We start from the raw sequence: 23,703 nt of genomic DNA, 5'->3' as shown, positions 1-23,703 counted from the left end.
GCCCTGTCTAATATGTACTATAGCAAGTCAAACAAATTTCAATGTTTGAAATCTCTGTGTTGTGTATTCTTTATTGTAATGTTAAAGACTTTACATACTCTACTGATTCTACGGGTATAACAGCAATGAATGGGTTATTTTAATCCTAGTCTGTATTCTGAATTTTTTTTTTTAATTTATACCTTAGATTTGGTCATGTGGTGTGCGTGCAGACTCTATTTAACAAATAAACACACAAAAACCCGTTGAACTCAGGCTCCCTAAAGCAGGGACTGGGTCGTGTAGCTCGCGCATGCGCAGTTTTAGTCTACACTCTACATCGGCCGGTGCAGGGGACAACGGTAAGCCGTGTTGACTATGTTTAATTGAAAGGCGTATTACGTTGGTTTCCACGCCTTTTTAGTGCAAGTTGAAGAGAAACCATTGACAACACACAGGGAACATGAAGTCCTTAGTGAATGTGTGATACTACGCCTTTTCAAGCTTTAACCGTTTACTGCCATCTGCAACAGACAGCCAACGGTCGGTCGGGCCTCTCGGTCGATAACAAATCCTGCACGAGGCTAATCTGGCAACAAAGCTAACGACGTGCGAATGCTGTTAGCTAGCCAATGTATCTTTATCATTTTTATGCCGTGTTTTTAATCTTTTAATAGACGGACAAGGCGCACTTCAATGATACTGACAAAACGAAAAGCGGTTGAAACTTTACCAGGATGCTGTTAGTCATGGCATCACCAAAAGAAGACTGTTCGCGTACCTAAAGTGTTAGCCATGTTAGCTGCTGTAGCCTCTGACAGTTAAAGTGGCTAACGTTAGCAAGACTGTCAGCCGATGAACCTGTCGAGTCAGCAGTTCCTTTTCGACGGAGCAGAGCAGAAAGCCCGGTAAACAAATATTGATATATAACGACCCCAGGGTTACTGCTGCGTAAGAACAAGTTACGTCTTTATATCAAATGGCTTATTTCAGCCACCAACGTTAAGCTAATGGCATCAAGCTTTAGAAACAACCACAGGAACTTTTGTAGTTTTAATTGGTGTTGTATTACAGTTTATCCGATATAAACAACGTGCCCGGTGCTTCATGTTGCATTCAAATGAGGACATAGTGCTTTAAAAAGAGTAAAAAAGTTGTCTCTGGCACCTCGACAGTAGTTTCTTATGCAAGCTGAGAGCAACATTGGACATCATGACATCTTTAAAACGCTCTGCTCGTTTGCTGTAGATGAACACACAGCTGCCGGGAACCTCATTTACAAACAGCACTGAGTGAGGGGGGAGTTCACGTTTTAATTTGAACAGTGGTTTGAGGGTATTATCAGTTAATCACGTCGTTCTCACACATACCACACAGGTATTCTGCACCCAAACAGTTATGCTTCTGGAGGAATACAGAGGAACACAATAATGTAATTCTCACTATCTTCCTGATTTTAACTAATAAGGTTTATGTTCATGTCTTTGTTTTCAGTGCCAAGCATCAGCCTTGTGAGCAGAGACTGCCCTTTACCTGTGTGAGCCATGGCCCAATTTGGGGGACAAAAGAATCCGCCGTGGGCAACTCAGTTTGCAACCACAGCGGTGTCCCAGCCAGGCCACTCAGGACAGTCTCTTGACCTCAACAGTCTGCACTGTGAGTAGAGCAAAGCAGGAGTTTGGGCTCTTTCCTTCTCATCTTATAATCTGCACAGTTTCTCATATTTAATATGGCATAGTTGATTGTGGATTTTCTTCTCATTCCTTTGCCAACGAGATCCCCTTTCTATTCTACCCTAAGGTGTGTCACTGATGCTATTTTCCCACATGCTTATGCTATTTTCTCTCCTCACAGCTCTTGGTGTGCAGCAGCCATCGCTTCTGGGCGCATCTCCCTCAGTTTACTCTCAGCAGTCTGCTTTGGCTGCAGTCTCTCTCAGTAACCAGTCTGCTGCAAACTATCAGCTGTCTCAGCAAACTGCTGCTTTGCAACAGCAGGCTGCAGCAGCAGCTGCTGCAGCATTACAGCAGGTCAGTCACTGGAGGAAACAGACAGACTGAAGAATGATTTAAAAATCAATATATTTTGCTTTTTCTATAATAGTAACCATTGAACAAACTTCTGTCCCTCCCATCTCTTTGTAATGTATGTAGTCGCAGATCAATACTGCTCTCCAGCAATATCAGCAACAGCAGCAACAACAACAGCAGCAACAGCAACAACAGCAACAGCAGCAGCCTCCCCAGCAACCCCCTCAACAACAACTGTACAATGTACCTCATCAGGTGAACCACTGTCTCATTTTGCTCTTTGCCATATTTTTTCTTATTTTGTCCACTCATCCTTCTGCACCTGGAGAATATATCAGGATTGATTAGAGTCTCTAAAATAAGCTACATAGGCATTAAGGCTCATTTTCACAAGGCAGATCATGTGAATGTTCTGCAAGGGTTATTGGATTACAGTTCTCAAGGAGCAGTATGTATTTATGTAGTGTAATAAGATCTTGTTACCTCTAGAAGAATTCACGACTTATCACCAACTGTGGGCTAAAGAGAACTGTAATCTGCTATCAAGTCAAGAAATACTCACTCTTTTTTTCCTTGTTTCTTTTAGCTCCCACAGCCTCAGCAGGCTCTGATTTCTCAGGTAGTGTGCAGAAACTTACCCATCTGCTATATTTGTGTCTGCCAAAAAATGTTGTAAATACCAGCAGCTATATAGATATTTTTTTCCTCTCCCCGACTTAGCCCCCAGTTGCCTTGCCCACCAGCTTAAGCCTGTCCAACCCCCAGCAAACAGCCCAGATTACTGTATCCTATCCAACACCACGTTCAAGCCACCAACAGCAGACGCAGCCACAGAAGCAGCGGGTTTTCACTGGAGTCGTCAACAAGCTACATGACACATTTGGCTTTGTAGATGAAGATGTCTTCTTTCAGCTAAGGTGAAAAATTAAGACTTTGGCGACTTACTGCTGTTTGTTGACAAATCATAAATTTGGCATCATGAAGATAAATGCTCTGTATGCTGCTACGTATAGTTTTCTTGCTGGGGATCAAAATTAACACTGCCTTTCTGTTCATTACCTGGGTCTTTATTTCGTAGCTTTAACAGACACTTTTAGTGGATAAAGGCAGTTTTTGTAAACCTAAAGCTGGTGTTTCCTGGTAGATAGTTATGTTCAGAGATGCCTGAATACTGTCCTCTGTCTCTTCAGTGCTGTGAAGGGGAAGACTCCCCAGGTGGGTGACAGGGTCCTAGTGGAAGCTGTGTACAACCCCAACATGCCCTTCAAGTGGAACGCCCAGCGCATCCAGACCTTACCTCAGCTAGCAAATCAGTCGGTGAGGCCACACAAAGGTTGCATCAGTCATTGGGAAATAGAGAAAGTATTTTTTTACACACTAATACAAATTAGGGGGCTTTGTGTATTCTTAATGCCTTTAAGGAAAATTTGACAAATCAAAATGTTTCTCTGAGTTTAGAATATGTTCAATCACTGAATTAAATTTTTCCAAAACCAAGAAATGTGTCTAAATTTGACCATTTTACTTAATGTTTATTAGCCTCTGTCCTTCACTTAATTTCCTCCATTCATTTGAACCTACATAAGAACATAACTGTTCTGCTGCTATGGCAGAAGCCATATGCAGAAAATGAGAACCTGTCAGCAGTTTTGGTATCAAGTTCATTTTAGATACTGGTGGCTGGTGACAATATTATATTGTAGATATTCTTGATTTTTTTTTTTTAATTTGTATATTTTTTTATTTTTTTTCAGATGTGATCTTTTCGTGTGCCTTCCTGGTATTTTTTTGACTGTTGTGTTCTCAATCCCTCCTAGCATCAGCAGCAGCCTCAGCCTTTACCTCAAGCTTCCCCACAGCTGGGCAGCCTTTACAGTGAACCAGGGATGCAGCTGCGCTACTCAGACATGCACTCTACTGCGGACAACAGACAAAATGTAACCCCCTAACCATCTCTTTACTCAGTTTCTTTCTTAGATTTTTCCTTTGTTTCCTGGCTTTGTTGGTCATCTGATTCATGGCAATCATCTGTTCTTAACTGCAGATTTGACTTATTCTCTTAGTTTGCTGTTGTTGCCTATGAACAAAACCACTTTTTAGAGTAGTTTAACACTACCTTTCTTTTTGCAAGGTGGCTTAATTTGAAACCATTACACACTATTGCCTTTTTATTTATTTATTTATTTATATATTTTTTGAATGTGCCTTTGTTGTGGATCCAACCTTTTTTTGGTTGTAGAACAATCTAATCCTGCTTGAGATGTTGATTTTGTTTCATAGGTGTTTTTGAACTTTGGGTTTCTTAATCTATTATAAGTAAATCTCTCCACAGGGTACATTTCAAATGACAGGGGCTTCAAGACAAAGTGAGATCTAAAGAGTAAATCTTGAACAGATTTTTGGTAAAATAAGATCAGTCCTAAGTGTGGAACTGTCATTTTTTTCTAGCATGCAGGGTGTTTGGGACTATACCTCCACTCCAGCAGTATTCAGATCTCTTAAATACATCATTAAAAGGTTGTGCTCATGCACAGAACACTTGGGCATAAGGTTTAATTTTCAAGTACAACTAAATCAGTACTCCACTAATTGAATTGCGTCTTACTTAGCAGTGACACAGTTTAAATAAAATTCAGCACAATTTTCATTACAGAGCAAGGTGACATTGTTGCATTTTAATTCAAGGAACAGGTTATACAAGTGCCTCAGATTTGAAAGCAACACCATCTTTTCTGTTGACAGTATTGAGCTTTAGAGCAACTTTGTCAAACTTGGCACACAAAATACATCAAATGCCATCTCAGTCATAGTCACATGCAGTCACATACAGGTTGAGGGAACGGCAGACCTGGTGATGCCTTTTCATTATCTAAATGCAGACATCACATCTTAAAGTATGAAACAAAATGTGGGAAGTGAACCTTGGATTTTGTTTCGTTCCCAGTGTTTAATTTGACCTGGGAAGATTATTACTTTTTTCCATTCAAGCAGAAAAGGCAGTGACTAACTGGTTGTTTAGTTCATCTTACATGTAACTGTAGATTCTAGCAGATTTTTCTTAAACATAGATTAACTTCTTTCATTTTCCTTTTCTTTCTCTCCAGAGCCAGCCACAACCTCCTAGTATAATGAAGACAGCACCCACCATGTTGCAGTCGCTACCTCCCCCAAATACATTCAGTGTTCCGGCCCAGGCTCCTCCTCCATCTCTGCTGCAGGCCCAGCTGTCTGCTGCCTCTCTAGCCCCTCTCCTCCAAAACCCTCCTCAGCCTCTGTTGCCACAGCCTCCCCCTAAAGGTGAGCTATTTATCAGTGCATTGTAATTACTTAGTTTGGGGTATAAGCTGACCGATAAATGCTGCCAACCACTACCCTCTTTGAAACAATGTGATGTGACATAGACAAAAGATTAAAAGTTGTCTTTGAAGTATGTTTGGACAGCTGAGCAGTAATTTACATGGCATTATTTCCCTTGTCTTTAGATGTCTTTCCTGGAGGTCTGCTTCAGCCTCCAGTAAGAATGATGCCCCAGCCACAGCCAGTCCGACGAATCGAGCCTCCACCTCGGTTCCCAAGTCGCAATGATCGAGGCCCTGAGCTCATCCTGAGGACTAAAGAGGAACGCAGGTGAGTTGATGATAAAAATCACCCAGAAAAATATATTAGTGTTTTTTTGTTAAGCTTTGTGTTTTTGCTCTTAATTTCAGCCGAGACCGAGATCGTGAGCGCAGACGGTCACGTGAACGCTCACCCACACGGAAGCGTTCCAGAGAACGTTCTCCGAGACGCGAACGCTCACCTCGACGGCCCCGCAGGGTGGTTCCTCGCTATACTGTACAGTTTTCAAAATTCAGCTTAGATGGGTGAGTAAAAACCTAACTATATCCCTGCTGTTGTGCTGTAGGTAAAGTGGTCCGTAGTGAGATTATACATTCTGTTAGAGTACTAACATCATCTTTTGGTTCTGTAGTTCCAGTTGTGACATGATGGAGCTGAGAAGACGCTATCAGAGCCTCTACATTCCCAGTGACTTTTTTGATGCCGTCTTCACATGGGTGGATGCCTTCCCAATGACAAGACCTTTCCAGTTTAGTAATGCCTGTAACTTCCACATCTTGCACAAAGAGGTGGATCCTTTTGTCAAGAATACAGCTGTGCTGGACCCTCCAGATGCTAACCACACCTACAGTGCAAAGGTATGAGAGTGAAATTGAACAAAAGTACACAAATGTCTTTTATATTCTTTAAGATACATTTTATAAGTTATTTGAGCTGCAAGAATCTCTGAACTACTGCTGCAGAAATTTCCAAAACCGCAGCTGTCAACTGGGTGGCCATACATGAAAACTTTTCACCCAGATACTAGGGCTAATTGAAAATTAGATTAAATCACAGTATGGCCTGCTGCAATTTTCAAATTGCAAAAGGTGCAGTATTTCTTTGACCTGAAATTTATGTCAAAATACCAGTTATAAACTTTTTTTTTTTTGCAACAGAAATATTATGCATGATATATCATGCAATCATTCAGGTGCCATTTTTTAAGAATACACAAAAAATCCTACCTTCATTTTTTAATTTTTTTCTTAATAAATATAAGAATAACCAAAACCTTTAATGCAATAATTCATATCCAATTGGCAATACTAGTCAGTATCCTCAGAATTAAAAACTTTTAAGCAATTACTAAGTCGTTGTTTTGGAATAAAAAAAAAAGTTAAGGAATAACGCATATCAAACCACAATTGCAACATGGGGGGGGATTATTTTCCAAAATCATTCAGCTCTACTGGGTGCACTTACATACTTTTTACGTCATTTTTTTCTTTTCAGTTTTTTAAACTCATCTATACTAATTTGAAGTTAACAAGACAAAGGGTTTAATGTTATTCATTTTAAATGAACAAGCAGAGAAAAAGATGCAGGTGCTTTGGTTCACTGTCTGACATGCTGCATGGGCTGGAGGTTGTCAAACATAAATTTTAAACATGGAAGTAAAACTTTATCTTTTTCCTTTTTCAAATGTGGTTGCTTTAAGTAAAAAAAGAAGATAAATACAGCCATATACATGTGCAGTATCTACCTTTAGTGCATATTATCAAGCAATGACTGGAGAGCAGTTCAACATAAAATGCAGTTAAACTTGCTGCAAAAAGAATTCGTACTTGAAGTCATTTATCATGTGTATATTGAATTTTTATTATAGAAAAATTAATAGTATAACTTGTGTTTTCATAAATATTAAAAGGATTTTATCTCTGATTTGGTATCTTTTTTTCAACACTCTTTCATTTGAGTTTTGGCACTTAATTTAAAAAAGTTCCCCCAATTGTCACAGTAAATTTGTCATTAGCAAACAGGAGAGATAACAAAAGTGGTAACAATAGTAACAGTAAAAAATAGTACTGAAGACAAAATAACAATAAAAATAGCTGAATAAATAATGAACAGTAATAATGCTGATTTGGTCTCTCAATGTTATAGGTGATGCTACTGGCTAACCCCAGTATAGAGGAGCTCTATCACAAGTCCTGTGCCCTGGCAGAGGACTCCCAAGAAGTCAAAGACTCCTTCCAACATCCTGCTAGGCTCATTAAGGTACAAACACATCTTTTGTGTGCTTGATTCAACCAACAATGCTGACAATGATGTCATGATCCTATTCCATTGCTGAGTGTTCACAATGTGGAAATTCCAAACTGAGGTTGGTCATCTTGTGACCCCTCAGATTTGTGATCATTTGGATGTGCTGCTGACCTTTTTCTCTCTGTGTCTCTACCCTTCCTTTTTTTCCTCCCTTTTTCCACTTTTCACCACCATCCATATTTTCATACCCCATTCCATCTAACCTGTTTTATTCTGTGGCTGTGTGTGCTCCGTCTGTTTTTCTCCTTTAGTTTTTGGTGGGAATGAGAGGTAAAGATGAGGCCATGGCCATTGGTGGTCACTGGTCTCCCTCTCTGGATGGAGCTGACCCAGAGAAGGATCCTTCTGTCCTAATAAAGACAGCCATACGCTGTTGCAAGGCACTCACAGGCATTGACCTTAGTCTGTGCACTCAGTGGTAAGAGCTGTTACTCTCATCTGTTTTATTTTTCTTATAGATTTCCTGTTAAAAACTTTGCTCAGCAGATACTAAAATCTTAAATTGAGTAACAAAATCTGCTGCTTAATCTTACAACTTTTATACTAAATCCCACCCTTGATATGTTGATTGACATTTTTGTTTTCTTATTGTATTAATGGGAAGTGTGTTATTGATTTGCTAAATATCATTTACTTTTATTGTGTTGTGCTGCAGTCTTTTTTGCCTTTTGTGTGTTGTCGTCTTGGCTCTTTCTTTCTGTCATTCTCTAAATAAATACGCATATTTCAATGTGAAAAAATACAAAGCATGGACTTTGGCTGGAAGCAGAAGCCTGGACCAGAAGACACTACTGTGTTTTATTTTTTTATGTCTATTTTCTCTGTTAAATATCTTACATATTTAACTGGCTTTCACTGTCCTGTGGATTCTGTCTCTCTTTGCACAACCCTAACGTAGTGCATTAAGTGTATCCTAGGTTAAGTGCAGAACACTCATCTATAATTGGCTGAAGCTATAATGGGGATGAATTTGGGGGGTGGGGGTGATCTACTTTATGTGATTGTCTGTCAATTTTCTCAAAATGGCTGCCGTAACCTGTGACAACAGTTGGAGAGCTGCAGACTGGGCCCATTTGTCGCTGTGTTGTGTGGGATAAGGGTCACTGCAATGATGTTTTCAATCATTCAGTGACCTCTTGGGAGGGAGTAGCTGTAGAAGGCTTGCCCTAGAAAGGCTTGCCTTTTATACTGTATCCTGACCAGAATGTTTCTTTCCAATGCACCTTCTTCCTTTGCGACAGGTATCGTTTTGCAGAGATTCGCTATCATCGGCCGGAGGAGACACACAAGGGGCGGACAGTCCCTGCTCATGTGGAGACAGTGGTTTTGTTTCTTCCGGATGTTTGGCATTGTCTTCCTACCCGCTCAGAGTGGGAGGTGCTGTCACGGCGACTCCGGGAGCAGCTGGCTGAGAAGCTGTCGGCCGAGCGAAAGGAGGCGGATGGAGAACAGGCACTGAACCGCTAATCCCTCTCTTCTCATTTCCGCTTCTCACAGGAAGGCACAGGAATTACAAAAAACAAAGCCCAGACACACATCAGACACAAAGCACACCTCACCATTCACGCAGACAGATGCTAACACAGAGAGATTATTTTTCCACCAAACCTCACCTAGACTTCCTCTGTTTACACCTCCACCTGTCCCCTTCTCCTCTGCTCCAACTCCTCCATTCCTCCATCAGCACATCCACCTTCCCTCACATCCAGCAGACACATTCAGTGGAAGCAATGAGACTAGGTTGTGTTGTGTAGGTCCTGATCGCATCTAATAAAACAGCTTCCAGCTCCTTAAATGCCTCATAATTGAGTGCTTATCTGGGTGTGATAATTCATTGTAATCTTTTTCATTGGCTATGCATTTTCTTTAAAAAATCCTTGCTTTATCTGCTTCAAATTTGAATGGTTGCAGATTGGTTTAACACTAGTCTGGAATATCTTACAAAACTTTAAGTCAGAGGTGATTATCCGATGCTGGAATCTGTGGATTTAGTTGCGTGTAAATAATTTGTATGTTGTAGAAATGTGTTTTTTTTTTCTATCATTTTCAAATCAATTTAATAGCATCTTACTTCAGAAAGAGAACTTCCCCCAACTCCTGTTTCTTGTCTTTTCTTGATGTTGGATTCTACATTTTCATTTGGACTTTATGTAGAGCTTGGTTTTTCCAGGGCAGTTGGTTGGACAGAAGGACAGATGGCTTCTATCTGACATAGGTGTATTAAATCCATAAATGGCAATACCCAATCCCCCAGTCATAGACCATGGTAGGGCCACCCTATCCTCACTCCATTTGGAGACCAGCTTCAGTTCACCTGATGTACCCAACATCCCTTTGACACACCTCTCATTGATTTTTACCTTTTTTTGTGTTCCACAGATTGATTGATTGGCTGCTGGGGGGCATTTCTGTTGGTTTTTTATAAGAGCTAGAGAGCTTCCCTGTGTATGCTTCAGTAGCAGTGGACTTAAACACAGTCGAGAGCTCACTAGGACGAGACAATGAAAGACAGATGAGACCTTGCTTCTTGCACGGATCAACTTTTAAGCTCACTCAGGCCAAGAGAGTTGTACTGACGGCTTTCTTTCCCACCTCTTCTTTCTCTCTGCCTGTCTCTATCATAATGATTTCCTGTTAAGGAGGAAGAGGAGAAGGATGACGACGAATCAAAGGACGTTAGCACTCCCACTCACTGGGCTAAACTTGACCCAAAATCAATGAAGGTAAGACTCAAGGAGAATGCCTCAGCACTGGAAAAGACAAGAAAATACGATTAAATAATTAATGAACTGTAACATATAATGGAAAAAACAATTTGTGTTAACATACTTGAAAAAAATGTCATAACCTATACAAATCAATCTTTTACTTTTTAGGTAAATGACCTGCGCAAAGAGCTTGATTGTCGCTCTCTAAGCTCTAAGGGGTTAAAATCACAGCTGATTGCACGCCTTACCAAACAGCTGAAGGTGGAGGAGCAGGTGGAGGAGTCCAAGGAGCCAGAGAAACCAGAGACCAAAGTAGCGGAGGAGGAGGAACCATGTCGTGCAGAGGAAGACAGAGAGGTACAGAGAAATGTTGAGAATTTAGTCATTGTAATTGAGATTTTTCTCAAGTTACCTTTCAGACCTAGTCTGAATGCTATTTAGGGGGAAAAATATTTAAAGTAATTGAGTTTTTTTCTTTAGCTGTCATTTTTATTGATGATTTCAAAATTTGTGTACATATAAAGCCCAGAGATATCAGCCCTTAGTAGATTTCCTCTATCTCTTTCCATTGTTCCTCGGTAGAGGGATAATTTCCTTGTTTTGGATATTTCAGCTGCTATCATCTTATTTTTTGGCATATATCTGCCCGTTATTTGTACTGTGCCATTAGAAGAGCTTAGTTTACACAAGATTAAACTTTTAATGGTGTCTCCAACATATATGTCTGTGAGCTGCATCTAGGAATATTTCAATGTTTAACTTCTTTTTAAAAACAGACATATTTTTTCTAAATGTTGCTCTCACTTGTCACTCTGTCAGGAGGAGGAAAGGAAAAGACAGGAGGAGCTTGAACGCCAGAGGAGGGAAAGGCGCTACATCCTCCCTGATGAGCCTACCATTCTTGTTCATCCCAACTGGGCAGCAAAAAATGGCAAATTTGACTGCAGTGTTATGTCTCTGAGTGTGCTGCTGGATTACAGACTGGAAGACAACAAGGAGCACTCATTTGAGGTAAGAATGAGCAGCATGTATTTTATGATGTGTTTTTGGAAGATTAAAGAAGACTCTACTGCATATATACAGGGGCGTAGACAGGGATTTTGAGCCCCCAGAAAGAAAATTACACAGGACCCCCCCATAGCCAGCGGGCCAGCTGAGCAAAAATTTTTACTTCAATTTACGAATATCCTTTGCATTTTAATGTATTTTTTAACTACATGATTTCCCTATGTTAATGAATGATTTTTTTAAACTAAGGATAGATTACAATTTTGTGTACTATTTACTTCAAATTAGAGTTTGTGTTTATTAGCCTCTAACACAATATACTATTTTAGCTTTCTGACCCCCACATTAGAAAATGCTGACAATACCGCATATGTTTTTGTTTAACTCTCCTCCTATTCACGACCCTAAGACAAAACCTTCATCTTCCCTGCTTTCTTTTACTGAATCTTCCTCATCTTGCTCTCTATCCTTTCCTCTCCGCCATCATCCTCATCTTGCTCTCTATCTTTTCCTCTCCTCCATCATCCTCATCTTGCTCTCTATCCTTTCTTCTTCCCCATCATCCTCATCTTGCTCTCTCTCTGCTTTCTTCTCTATCATCTGCATCTTTTTTCCCTATCTTCTACAAGCATTAATTAATTGAGCCTCTTACTTAGTTAACTTACAATAAAACAGGCTAGTGAGGCTACATGGTGCCATGTTGCTATCCAGTTATGAATCTTTAACAACAGCCTCACCTAATTCTGTTCCAATAAAACATCAAATAATCCTTGCAATGTCTGTAGCTCACCAACAGTAAGAATATCAGGAGGGCCTAACTGAAATAACATTCATTACTACTACTTAATTCTGGACCCTCACAAAAGAAGCAAATAAGTGATAAATTCAGTCACATATTTCCACAGCCCTTGTTTGGAAAATCCCATGAATAGGTCTGTTGATTTCATAGCGGAATTCTGATGTAAATTTAGAAAAAATAAATAAGTGACATACTGACATTGAAAAATCCCCCTGGAATTTTCAAAAACCGTCCCCTTTAAAAATCCTAACCAACATTAAATCAAATGTTAAAGCTTGACCTCAAACCTTGGAGATTGAGTTGATCAATAAATGAGTAACACAGAACAACCAAACAACATACAATATAATCTCTGCAGGACATTACAGCACGGAAAAATTATACATAGAAAATAAACTCCTTTTCTTTTTTCATCATGTGTTATCCACCAAAAACCTTTCAAAAGCTATTTATAGAAATATATTTCCAACTCAATAATCACTCAAAATATACAGAGGGAGACGCGCAGAATCAGCTGTTCACAGTGAGCCTATCTCTGCCTCACTCTCTCTCTCTGACAGCTGTCAGTCTTAAGCTACTTTCACACTGCCTCTCTGTTCCGTGTCTGTTACGCCTTCATTCTGCAACGCCGTTCTCTATGAAAGTGACCGTTCCGCAATGGGGGGGTCGATTTCGCCCCACCTCTGATCCGGATCGAGAGGTAGTATCAGAGCCGTAACAGACTTTGCCGCAACAGGTGTGAAAGGATGTTATGGCATTCCACAACGGCGAGTGTGCGCTGCTGTCTCCATAAACGGGAGATTTGAAAAACCAGCGCGGTTCAGTCAAGCGGCATTTCATCAGAGGAAACAACAGGGGGATAAAACAAAGAATAATGTGGATTAACTGGAGAGACTGCAAGGTTAGAGAGCTGATCACACTCTGTACAGGAGAGGAGAGAGAGCAGACACATCTCTACTCACAGCAGCGTCTGAAAAGTTTTATGATGTGTTCAAGTGAGCTCGGTACTCTGAAGTTTCCGACCTCCGACATAAATACGTGTGCTGTGACACTGCTTAAAGTCAGACCTCCAACTGTGAAACATGCAGGAAAAAGTCTGTTGGATCTAAATGTCCAAAATGAATGTTCATGTTATTTTCCCTGTATTTCATTCAAAAAATACAAAGTTTTGAACCGAGAAATCCAGAGTTTCAAGTTTCATTGAAAGCAGCAGCTTGGGCAGCAGCTGCCATCTGATTATGGGGTGCTGGGGTGTGTGTGTGTGTAAGTTCGGGCATGCATGGCTCTGTTACACCTTTGTGTGAATTGCTCGTGGCAGAACAGAGACTGGCATTCCTTTTCACCTTTATTGCGGAATCTCTGTGTAAAAACAGCTTCAGTCTTCAGCACCAAGGACAGCTCCATATCTACAGTCATTTGGCCCAAATATTTAGAAACCAGAAGCTTTTAATCACAATACATCTACCTACAAATGTAGTAGGATCTTTGTAATTCTCTTTTTCACCATTAAACTTATCAATCTTCTAATGAATTATTCAGACATCAGAGCACAGCTGAGAATAACAATAAAATGTGAGCTTACCTGTTCTTTTGGCCTAAGGAGCCCATGACTGATGATCCCTTTGCCTCCTTTCCCCTTCCCTTTACTTGTGTGATGCTACTAAAGGTTCCTTAGTCTTAGTTTTCCAAACTGTAGTCGATTTTATTTCCATCTTTATTCTCCATTATTCTCTATACTGACACAACATTACCAATGCACAGGTAATATTGCCTAAAACTCATCCAAGATCATCTAGTTTCACATTTCCCTTCTCCCCTCTTGTTGTATAAAAGCAAAGCTCAGACCATAACAACTTAGCTTTTCTTCTTATGTGCACAAAACTCCCACAGCCTGACCTCTTTCATTCTCAGGACAGGACCGTACTGGTTTGTACTGCAGGGCTTTGGAGCCACTGGTTCTGATCCCTGATTGAGTCAGACCTTTGTCTTCATACTGTGTTTATCAGGGATTCTTTGAGTTAGCGGATTTTTGGACTAAATAAGGTTGCTCTTTGCAGGCAGCACATCCTGTGACCTCTCTAAACAACCTGAATACAGCGGTCAAAGGGTTAAAACACAAAGAGATCGATCTTAAATGTTTTTGACTTAACATCATTTTCTCAGTTGAAAATTCCTATATTAGTGTATTCGAGCTTTTTTATGAATTGTAAAATAAGGAACCTTAAAAAGAGTTGTAATGTCGAGGACCAGGGCTTCCACTTTATTCAACTCAGCGTCGATGTAACGAACACCTGTGTAGTGAGCCAAAATTATGACAACAACAAACGCTTTATTGCAGCTACAGTAACTCTCCGAGGACAATTAACTCCATAACGCAAACATATAACAAACACAGAACAGTCTGTTACATTAGCACTTTCCCTTTTTTCTCAGTAGAATAAGTGGCCATTCTCACAGACCCAAATTGTCCCACAGCTGGGCTCCTCTCCTGGTATTTGCATTAAAATGGCCTGTCTGTCACCACTCACCTCTCTTTAAATATATAGCTAGCTTTGTGATGAGTCTTTTCCCCTCATTCTGCCTTATTTCTCTTTCATTTCTTTCATTTGGGTGCCTAATTTTAACTGTGAAGGGAATATCACTGCTCCTGTTTACGGTCACCTTTCTCAACTCGTCCGGGCTCGTTCTACCGCGCAGAGCTTTTTTTTTTTTTTTTTTTTTTTTTTTTAAGATTTATTTTTGGGCCTTTTCATGCCGCTATTAGATAGGGGAGGACAGTGGATAGAGTTGGAAACAGGGAAGAGAGTGGAGAGAGGCATGCGGTAAAGGGCCACAGGCTGGATTCGAACCCGGGCCGCCCGCCCAGTGCCTGCCTTTAACCACTCGACCATGTGGCACTATTTTGACTTTTCTGAGGGGAGGACCAGGGGGCCCTCAAAAATGTATTCTACTGTATTTGATTCAAGTTTCTGTCTTTTGACCAATTCAGTTAGAGGCTTTGATTTGATAATGACATTAATGACTAAGAAAAATATAAAAACAAACGAATAAAGAACTTTTGATTCCAGGCTTCTCAAGGGCCCCCTTCTCCTGTGGGCCCTGGTAATCAGTACGCTTTATCCCCCCTGTGCCACGCCCTTGCATATACACCATAGTAATATATATAAGCCAACTGGGTCTGCTAATATGCCGTCTATTTCTCTAAACAGGTTTCTCTTTTTGCTGAGCTTTTTAATGAGATGCTCCAGAGAGACTTTGGCTATCGCATATACAAAGCCCTTGCTGCTTTTCCTTCTAAAGATGAGAAGAAGGAAAAGGAGAAGAAAGCCAAAAAGGAGGCTGAAAAGAAGGAGGCTGAAAAGCGAGAAATAAAGAAGGAAAGAGAAGATGAGAGTGAAGAACCAGCTGTAAAGAAAACCAAAGAGGACGAGGAAGAGAAGAGGAAGGTAAGCTAATCCGACCTACCTGATGTTTCAAGTCTTTTATTTACCCAGTAAATGATGTTTTGTTAAGTGTAGTTTTGTTAATATTTCTCTTCTTACCAGTGTGATGACAAGACTATAAAAAAGGAGTTGTCTCGAGATGAGGAGGAGAACGAAGATGATGGCAGCACAGCCAATGCAGAAGAATATGACCCCATGGAGGCTGAAGATGCAGATGATGATGAGGATGATGGTACTGACATTTCTATTTTCTTCTAACTCAAACCAGTGGGTTATTTTTTAATTCCCCACAAAATGATTTGGTCAAGGATGAGAACTCATGCACCACGCTGATTCTGTGATAGATAAAATTTCCACAGTTTTCTGAGGCCTTTTTTTCTTGAGATATTTACATTTTCTTGCTTTCCAGTTCATTCAAAACTGAATCAGATATCACTAAAAGATTCATTAACTATTGTTTACCTTTTTTTTTTTTTTTTTTCCCCCCAGACAAAGATGATGACGACTCCAATGACAGAGACAGGAAAGACCGTAAGGATGATCGCAAGTCATCAAAAGAAAGATCCTCTAAAGACAAGGTGGGGTTGCTCTTATTAATAAAATCCTACTTTTAGTGAAAATATGTAATGTATAACAGGTTTTTAAAGGTATATTTTTTATCATCACATCAGGAAAAGAAGCAGATGGTCACACACAACAGGGAGCTGCTGATGGCTTTTGTCTACTTTGACCAGAGCCACTGCGGCTATTTGCTGGAGAGAGACCTTGAGGAGATCTTGTACACACTGGGACTCCACCTCTCTCGTGCTCAGGTTAATAAAACACCCCAGTAATCACTGTTTCTGCAGCTGTGTGCACTTTTGTCTTTTTCTAGCACAATGCTAATTAGTGATGTTTGTAATAAGTTGGCTAAATATATATGATAGAATGATTCCAACGCCTGACCCCTTGGTAGTCATCACCAGAGTGACTTGTTTGTTAACCTAGTTCTCAATATTTTAAATAATTTCAGGTCTACAATTCCTGTGAATGCTATGTTTAAACTGTAAAAAAGCTTGCAGCGACCAGCAACCAGTGTTGCTCTGGTTAATGGCTACTACTTGCTGCCATGATATTTTTAACCCAAGGGTAAATAACAGTGATCTGATGGCATTGCATCTTGTAAGAGCAGCAAGGTCAAGCAATATTTTGATCTAGAAAATGGGTTTGAAGTTGTATGCAAGCTGTATACAGTCGTACTTGCATAAAACCAAGCAATGAATGACAACATTCAGAAATGTGGACTTCAACCTACGTAGAAGATGGTAGACCAACAGTGCAGGGGCTGCTATAGATAGTGACATTCTGAAAACAAACTTCACTTTATTTACTCACTGTGTACCTGTTTCACATAAATGGTGCTCAAATTTGACTCTTAACTAAATTTTGTTACCTTTAGAACAGTCCACTAGAAAGAAATATGATGTTCAACCAAATCTGAAATTTTTAACTAAAGACCATCGCTATTACTTACTCTTAGACAGTAAACTAAATGTGGTATGGGGTGTTTTGTCTGTTCCCAGATAAAGAAGCTGTTGAACAAGCCAGTGGTGAGAGAGTCTTGTTATTATCGTAAACTGACAGACCGGGGGAAAGATGAACCTATTCCTTCCTTTAATGAAGCCCAAATAGAAAACATTACAGGTAAGCTTACATTGGAGTTTCTGTGATTTTTATGGTATATTTGCCACAGTTTAAATCAGTAATGACAGAAAGTATAGATACAGTGTACAGCTGCTGTAGCAAACTGTTGGATAGCAGTGGAAATTGTTGAGAGAGAGTGGGGTAAGGCATGCTGGAAAGAATCTGCAGGTCAAACTTCAACCAGGAATGCCTGTTTGGAAAACTATAGCCTTTCTTACATGGGATTCATCCCAACCATAAGGTAACCTACAATCTGCACCCCAGATTTTGAAATTCTTTACTCTTCCTCTGTCAGGTAACCGAAGCCTTCTTCCAGCTCCAAAAGCTCGTGCTCAGGTAGAAGCAAGCGAGTCGAGTAATCTAATCGTGTATAATGGAGCCTTGGTCGACATCGGCAGCATGCTGCAGAAACTAGAGAAGAGTGAAAAAGCGAGAGAGGAGATAGAAGAGAAGCTCATGGTGCAGGATGCCAAAATGGGTAAAAAAAAAATTCATTGATTTTATGATATCTTGAATGCAAGCTACACTCTGTGTCAGTAGTCCATCTGGACAATGATCTGGCTCAATTTGAGTTTTGCTACAAAAGATTTCAGTCTCAGTTCATTCAGAACTCCTTTTGTGAATTTTGTTGAGAGCTGGACTGGTACAATGATACCAACCCCAACATATTTAGTTCGAATGGTTTAAAGCCTATCGGCCCCTTGTTTGTCTGCCATTATCAAGCTTCACTGAAGAAATATAAGATTGTGTTTTGTTGTGAAATTGCTTCTTAGTGACCACTGTATTTGGAGGTTAACCTAGTTTCAATGTAATCATCTCCATCTTTGTCATGTCATGTCATTTATTTCAGAGGAAGATGCAAAAGTTAAATCACAACTAGAACAAGCCAACAAAGCTTTGTCCAGAGAGCTAGAAGAGCTGAAGAACAGTCTGAGCCAAACTGAGGAGACCCTGAAGGCTGTGGAGGACCGGAAGACAACCTACCACGACTACCTTAGCAGAACATCCAGCACCTTGATGTCTACTGTCAAAGGGTTAATGGCACTGCTGAATAAGGTCAATCATTTTTAAAATCACACTATTTCTCTTTTAGTCATTTATTCCTTTAATACAAAACATGAGCCCACATCTTTTAAGAAATGTGATATATAAAATAGCTGGATCATCTGTCCAGTAGTGTGATGGTATTTTGTAGTTGAGACAAAGGTCAAAGGTTGCCATATTATATATTACACACGTGTACAATTAGTAAAACAGTAGAACAGAAAATCTGAAACGGAGTAAAATAAAATGAGGGGAGGGAAAGAGATTTCTTTCACCCTGGTTGCTGCAATGCACACACTTTTGCAATGCACACAATGAGCAGGAGAAACCATCACTGCTGATGCTGCTTGAAGTTTAAACTTCTGATAAGGTGGCCCCTTGCTGGACTGAATATAAGGTGAAGAAGCAGAAGAAGACATACTTTATTAGTACCTGAAGGGAAATTCAGTTTTACACTATTGTTTAACATCCTACACACACATAGGCTAAATTGCATGTAAATACACATGCACAAACAGGATGCCCATGGACATGCACTAATGGAGAGATGTCAGAGTGATGGCCTTGCTGCTCTCATTAAAGCGCTGTCTGAACTGTATTCTAATTTATTCATCATAGACTTGTAACCTGACACACCAGATGGATGTGTTTCACACATCCATCTGGAAAACCTCCCATAGACACTGTTAGGGAAAGGGCAGAGGATGAATGTTCTGTCCATTACATCTTTACAGGCCAATCAGAGCAACAAAACGTGGCATCATAGATGTGTGCTGCTACCGAGGAGTAAACTCCATAGAGAGCTGCATGCACGAACCATGGCGACTATAGACATGTCAGTACATGAGTTGTTGTTTTTGAAAAGAAAAGAGCTCAATGCTGTTCTTTGAAGAAATGTCATCAAGTTCTGATAAAACTGACACTATAGCGGCATGCACGCTAATCTCTTCCACCTGCACCGGCCTCTTGTTGCTGCTTATGTCACAACCCTACTGTGCCCAAAAGTACTGCCCCTTACTCCTGATTGGTCCTGTCACTTTCTAACCGGGCCCAGTCTGTTCAGATGGGGGCTTTGCAAGATGGATTCACTGGTGAGAAACACGGAAACAGGCGAATTCATCTGCTTTGCAAGGTTAATAGACTTGCAGGAGTCCTGTAGGTTTATCTTGAATTGTGGATTCTCTGACCTGAATCAGGTCCTCCATGTGTGTCATCATATATCTATAAAAATGTGTAGTGTAGTAATGTGTAGTAATGTGTTGAGTGAAATAAAGAGAATTTTATGGACATCCACAGACTATAATTTGTGATGATACACCAGTTTTGCATTTCCAAGTATCCATGCTAATGTTTGTGTTGGACTTGAGCTTAACTCTAGAATTGACTGGTTAGACACGTTGGCTATTTATGTGCTCTCTGAATATATAAATCAGAATTCAATGTGATTGTAGTTATTGTTATGATTGAATTTTAGTTTAATTTGATTCACAGTGCTGATGTGCTTTGAGCTAATATTCCCCCTTGGAAGAACTGATTCATGTTTTTGCACCTGTGACCAGATAAAATGATGTGATGTCATAGTCGTGATGAGATGTGATCGCAGTATTAATTGTCTCAAACATATTTCTGGGTTTTGCCAAATACAGAACTATCTGTAGTTACCTGAATGCTATCACTAAAACCAGGAGGTACTAACAGAGACGTTACTGTTATTTATGTTATTTATCCAGATGAAGACCCATTGAGCTCAAGATCTCCACAAGGGTGACCTGGCCAAGAGATCAGCAGCACACGTTATAATAAATAATACAAATTTGAGAGACAGATTACAAACGATAAGTTAAACAAACAATAGTTTAGAAAGTGCAAAAGTAGTTCACAATTTTAGTGTGGAAAATTGAAATTACTAAATTTTAAAACAGACACTGTTTCTTGATTTCACGTTGTCTATCATTTACAGTCAGTAGGATTGGGCTGTATCAGTTTTTTAATACCATCATTCCCTCCCCATATTTCACCAGGGTATGCGGTATTACTACCCCCCACCCAAAAAAATATAGCATATGATAGCATGACTGAGCAGAGCGGGAGCACGCCTCCACAGTGCTTCATTTAATAACACAAAGTATATAGGGAGACGTTTTTACGGGAGTGCTGTAAGTGATTAACAGTGTTTATCATAGAAGTTAACATTTACTTCAGGAAACAGGTGCAAATGACTATTCTCTCTTTTCCTCTCCACACAGACGTGTGCCCTTTTCCCTTCTTTACCCTCTGCTCCTTCCAGAGCTAAAATGAGACATAATAACCTATTATCATATGGGATCTGGGAATGTTAAGTTATGTCCAGTGTGTTTTTAAACAGATAAAAGATTGGCCTTTAATATTGTTTCCTCATAGCGCAACCGAGCTCTGTCCTGCCACGAATTCACTTCAAAGGAAGCTTTTAAAACATTAGGGACTACTTCCGTGCCTAAAATAACCATCAGCACCAATTACCTTCTTCTGTTTAACATAAAAAAGCAGTAAAATTAAGTTTGAACATTTTTAAAACTATCGGATGGTTTTGTTGTGCCTTGCGGTGCTGCTGCTTCAGGATGCACGTGTGTGGTTATTATTAAACTTGATAATTTGTAATCACTGATCTACACTCAGAAAGAAGGATTCAAATACTTTTAAATTCACGTTGTCATGGATTACAGTACAGCCAGTGCACAACTTTATATATGCAGCTCTGAGTGCCTTTGTCGCTTCCCAAATTGAAATGAAATCATAAGCAGGATTTCATTTATCATGTTAAAGCATCTTCACACACTGGCAGTGGCGCTGCTGGTGGAGAGGGACATGGTTTTTCAAGCCATACTGGTTTTTAGTTCTTTGAAGAAGGTTATATAAATAAGGGGAAACTATCCCAAGAAAAGCATGTAAATCAGAGTTAGCCAGTGAGTTTACCTGCAAACACTCAAAGACCACCAGTTAACATGTCTCAGTGATGAGTGAGGCGACTACAAACCTCAGCGCACAGTGATAAACAGTATTTATAGACTGTGGATGTTTGGCTGAAGCACTCATTTACAGTACATCATTATCAAATAGAGGTAGAAGATAAAAGATTTGAATGCGCTCTGAGGGAGAAGCAGGATTTATTTGTATTATAGAAACCTAGCTTCACCCTGAGTTTGGTGACCAAATTGGCCATGTGTGATGTGCGTTACAGAGGTGAAAAGGGGAGCAGTGGTGCCAAGCACATACTCTCTTGACATGCAGACACAGACACACCTCTTGGCTGACACTGTGGCTCAGCAGGTAGAGTTGGTTGTCTCACAATAGGAAGGTTGTGGGTTTAATCCCAAGCTGCGGCAGCCACATGTTGATGTGCCCTTTGGCAAGACATTTAACCCAATTTGTTCCCACTGTCAGTGATGTGTTAATGGGTATGGAAGCATACAAATGGGATTAGCTTATACTGATGAATATCCTCCATAGCAACCTCTGCTATCAGTGAATGAATGTGTGAGTGGATGGATGTGAATGGATAGGTGTGACCTGCAGTGTAAAAGCACTTTGAGTAGTTGGATGACTAGAAAAGCGTTATACATGCTCAAATCCATTTACCATTTCCCGTGTAACATCAGGCCTTCATGGTATTAGTCTAAAGGCTCAAAGAAAGTGGAGCTTTGTTCCAAGGTTGTTGTGAAAATGCACTGTGGAAACATTTTGATATAACTGCTTAGACTATTGCCATGTGAAGTCAAATATTAATTTGGTCTGACCTTGTTAATTAATAGTCATAACTGTTATGCAAAAGTAGTCAAAGGTGGATGAACCCATGAGAAGTTTCCTTGATTTCAGACTCGGCAGCACAGTGACATCTGGTGGTGTCTAAAACTTATGGCAGCTAAAATGGAGCAGGAACACCAAACTGCAGATTGTAATAGATTTAGTGTCAAATGTGAGCAACAGAAGTTAAAAAAAAGTTATTTTTGTTTTCTAAACCTGAGGTTCTTTGTTTCTTATGAGTGTTTAATTACATGACTAAGTTATTGTTGTGCGTGTCTGTGTTTAATGATTACTTCATTGTCCATAAATTTTAAAATAACAGACTAATTGTTTTTCAAATACAGAGTCCACTTTTCACTCACACCTTTATTTACTTTTAGTAATAATTTATGTAATGTTTCTTCAGTCAGGATGATAAATGACTGTAATTTTTTTAAATCAAACTAGCTCATTCATGTCACTGCTTTTACTTTTACACTTAAGATTTTCCCACTCTTGATGATGTCTTTTATATAATTGGGTATTATCTCTCTCTTTAGGATCAGGAAGTAGAAGAAGAGTCTGCTGAGGAAGTCTGTGGAGATCACATACGGACATCTCAAACAAACGGAGCTGATGAATGAATGATAAATACAAATGAAGCTAATCTCTTACAGTGATTATCTAAAGAATTGTAAATATTCACTGAACAAGCTTATTTTGGCCTTGTTTTATTTGGACCTATTGTTTAAATTAAAAATGAATTAGTTCCCTTGTGTTCACTTGACTGTAGTCTCTGTGTACAATCGTTTTTTTTTTTGTTTTTTTTTGAAGACTAACTTCTAACAAAGAGGTTGAACTATGAGGAAGCTATGAAGCGCTTTTGTTCATAGTTTATGGTGAGTTAAGTCCTGTTGCTCACTGTTTGCTGTTGTTTTAGTCGGTTATGGCCATTAAAACGCCTTTGTGTAGATTTAAATGCCAGTAATTTAGCCGATCTTTTTGTTTGAGATTTTAGTTTTTCTAATGAGCAATAACGATGCTATTTATGTGCAAGAGAATGCATTAAAACTATATTTAAAAAGAAACTAATTTTGGATTGAAAAGGGTGGGAAGGGGCTTCATCAGACATAATTTTCTGCAAGTTGTTCCAGTATAGTTGTTTTCAAAAAAACAAACTTCATTTGTATATTTTCCTGGTTTATCTGGTTTCCAGTTTGTTTTTCAAACTGATGGCTATGCATGGATCCTGCCTCTCTTGGACCTTTCTTCTGTCTGCATCTCCTGACTGTATCCACCGACTGCTGCACCGCTATTGACAGTTTCTATGTTTACTGTGACGAGCAGCCGTCTTGTTTTCTGATGAAGAAAACCACACATGAACCAAAAGATAAGCTCAATGAATGTGTGTTCTGCTGAAGGAACTTCTGCTGCAAAGACATGAACATTTTCAAATCCATCTCTGAACTGTGTGCATTTGTTTGGGTTGTTGTAGATGAGAGGCACAATTACATTCAAGTGTGCTCCAAAGCAGGCAATTTTATTTTTCTATTGGAAATGTACTCTATGGATGTCTTGTGCTAGAGTAAAGTGGTCCATTTTAA

General features: G+C 39.7%; 1 protein-coding gene across 2 annotated transcripts; it reads left to right on the top strand.

The window, feature by feature from the left end:
- The first annotated feature begins 285 nt into the window (after nt 1-285).
- ccar1 (cell division cycle and apoptosis regulator 1) lies at nt 286-23,703 on the top strand. 2 transcript variants are annotated; one of them, XM_041789407.1, is made up of 26 exons: nt 286-341; nt 1,474-1,635; nt 1,834-2,009; nt 2,133-2,264; nt 2,596-2,628; nt 2,730-2,926; nt 3,200-3,326; nt 3,827-3,946; nt 5,114-5,306; nt 5,492-5,636; nt 5,717-5,872; nt 5,980-6,205; nt 7,494-7,607; nt 7,907-8,073; nt 8,897-9,107; nt 10,295-10,378; nt 10,532-10,720; nt 11,183-11,374; nt 15,380-15,616; nt 15,716-15,845; nt 16,103-16,191; nt 16,285-16,425; nt 17,176-17,296; nt 17,592-17,774; nt 18,147-18,352; nt 22,660-23,703. In XM_041789407.1, the coding sequence occupies exons 2-26, from the start codon at nt 1,524-1,526 to the stop codon at nt 22,741-22,743; spliced, it is 3,765 nt and encodes a 1,254-aa protein (XP_041645341.1). In that variant the 5' UTR covers nt 286-341; nt 1,474-1,523; the 3' UTR covers nt 22,744-23,703. The 2 variants fall into 2 exon arrangements, with proteins under 2 accessions (XP_041645341.1, XP_041645340.1); XM_041789406.1 differs by lacking the exon at nt 286-341 and adding an exon at nt 427-887.

This window comes from Cheilinus undulatus, linkage group 6 (genome assembly GCF_018320785.1).
Source record: "Cheilinus undulatus linkage group 6, ASM1832078v1, whole genome shotgun sequence".
NCBI classification, from domain to species: domain Eukaryota; kingdom Metazoa; phylum Chordata; class Actinopteri; order Labriformes; family Labridae; genus Cheilinus; species Cheilinus undulatus.
The sequence above is the reverse complement of the archived record's forward strand: the minus strand, read 5'-3'. Positions and strand labels throughout refer to the sequence as shown.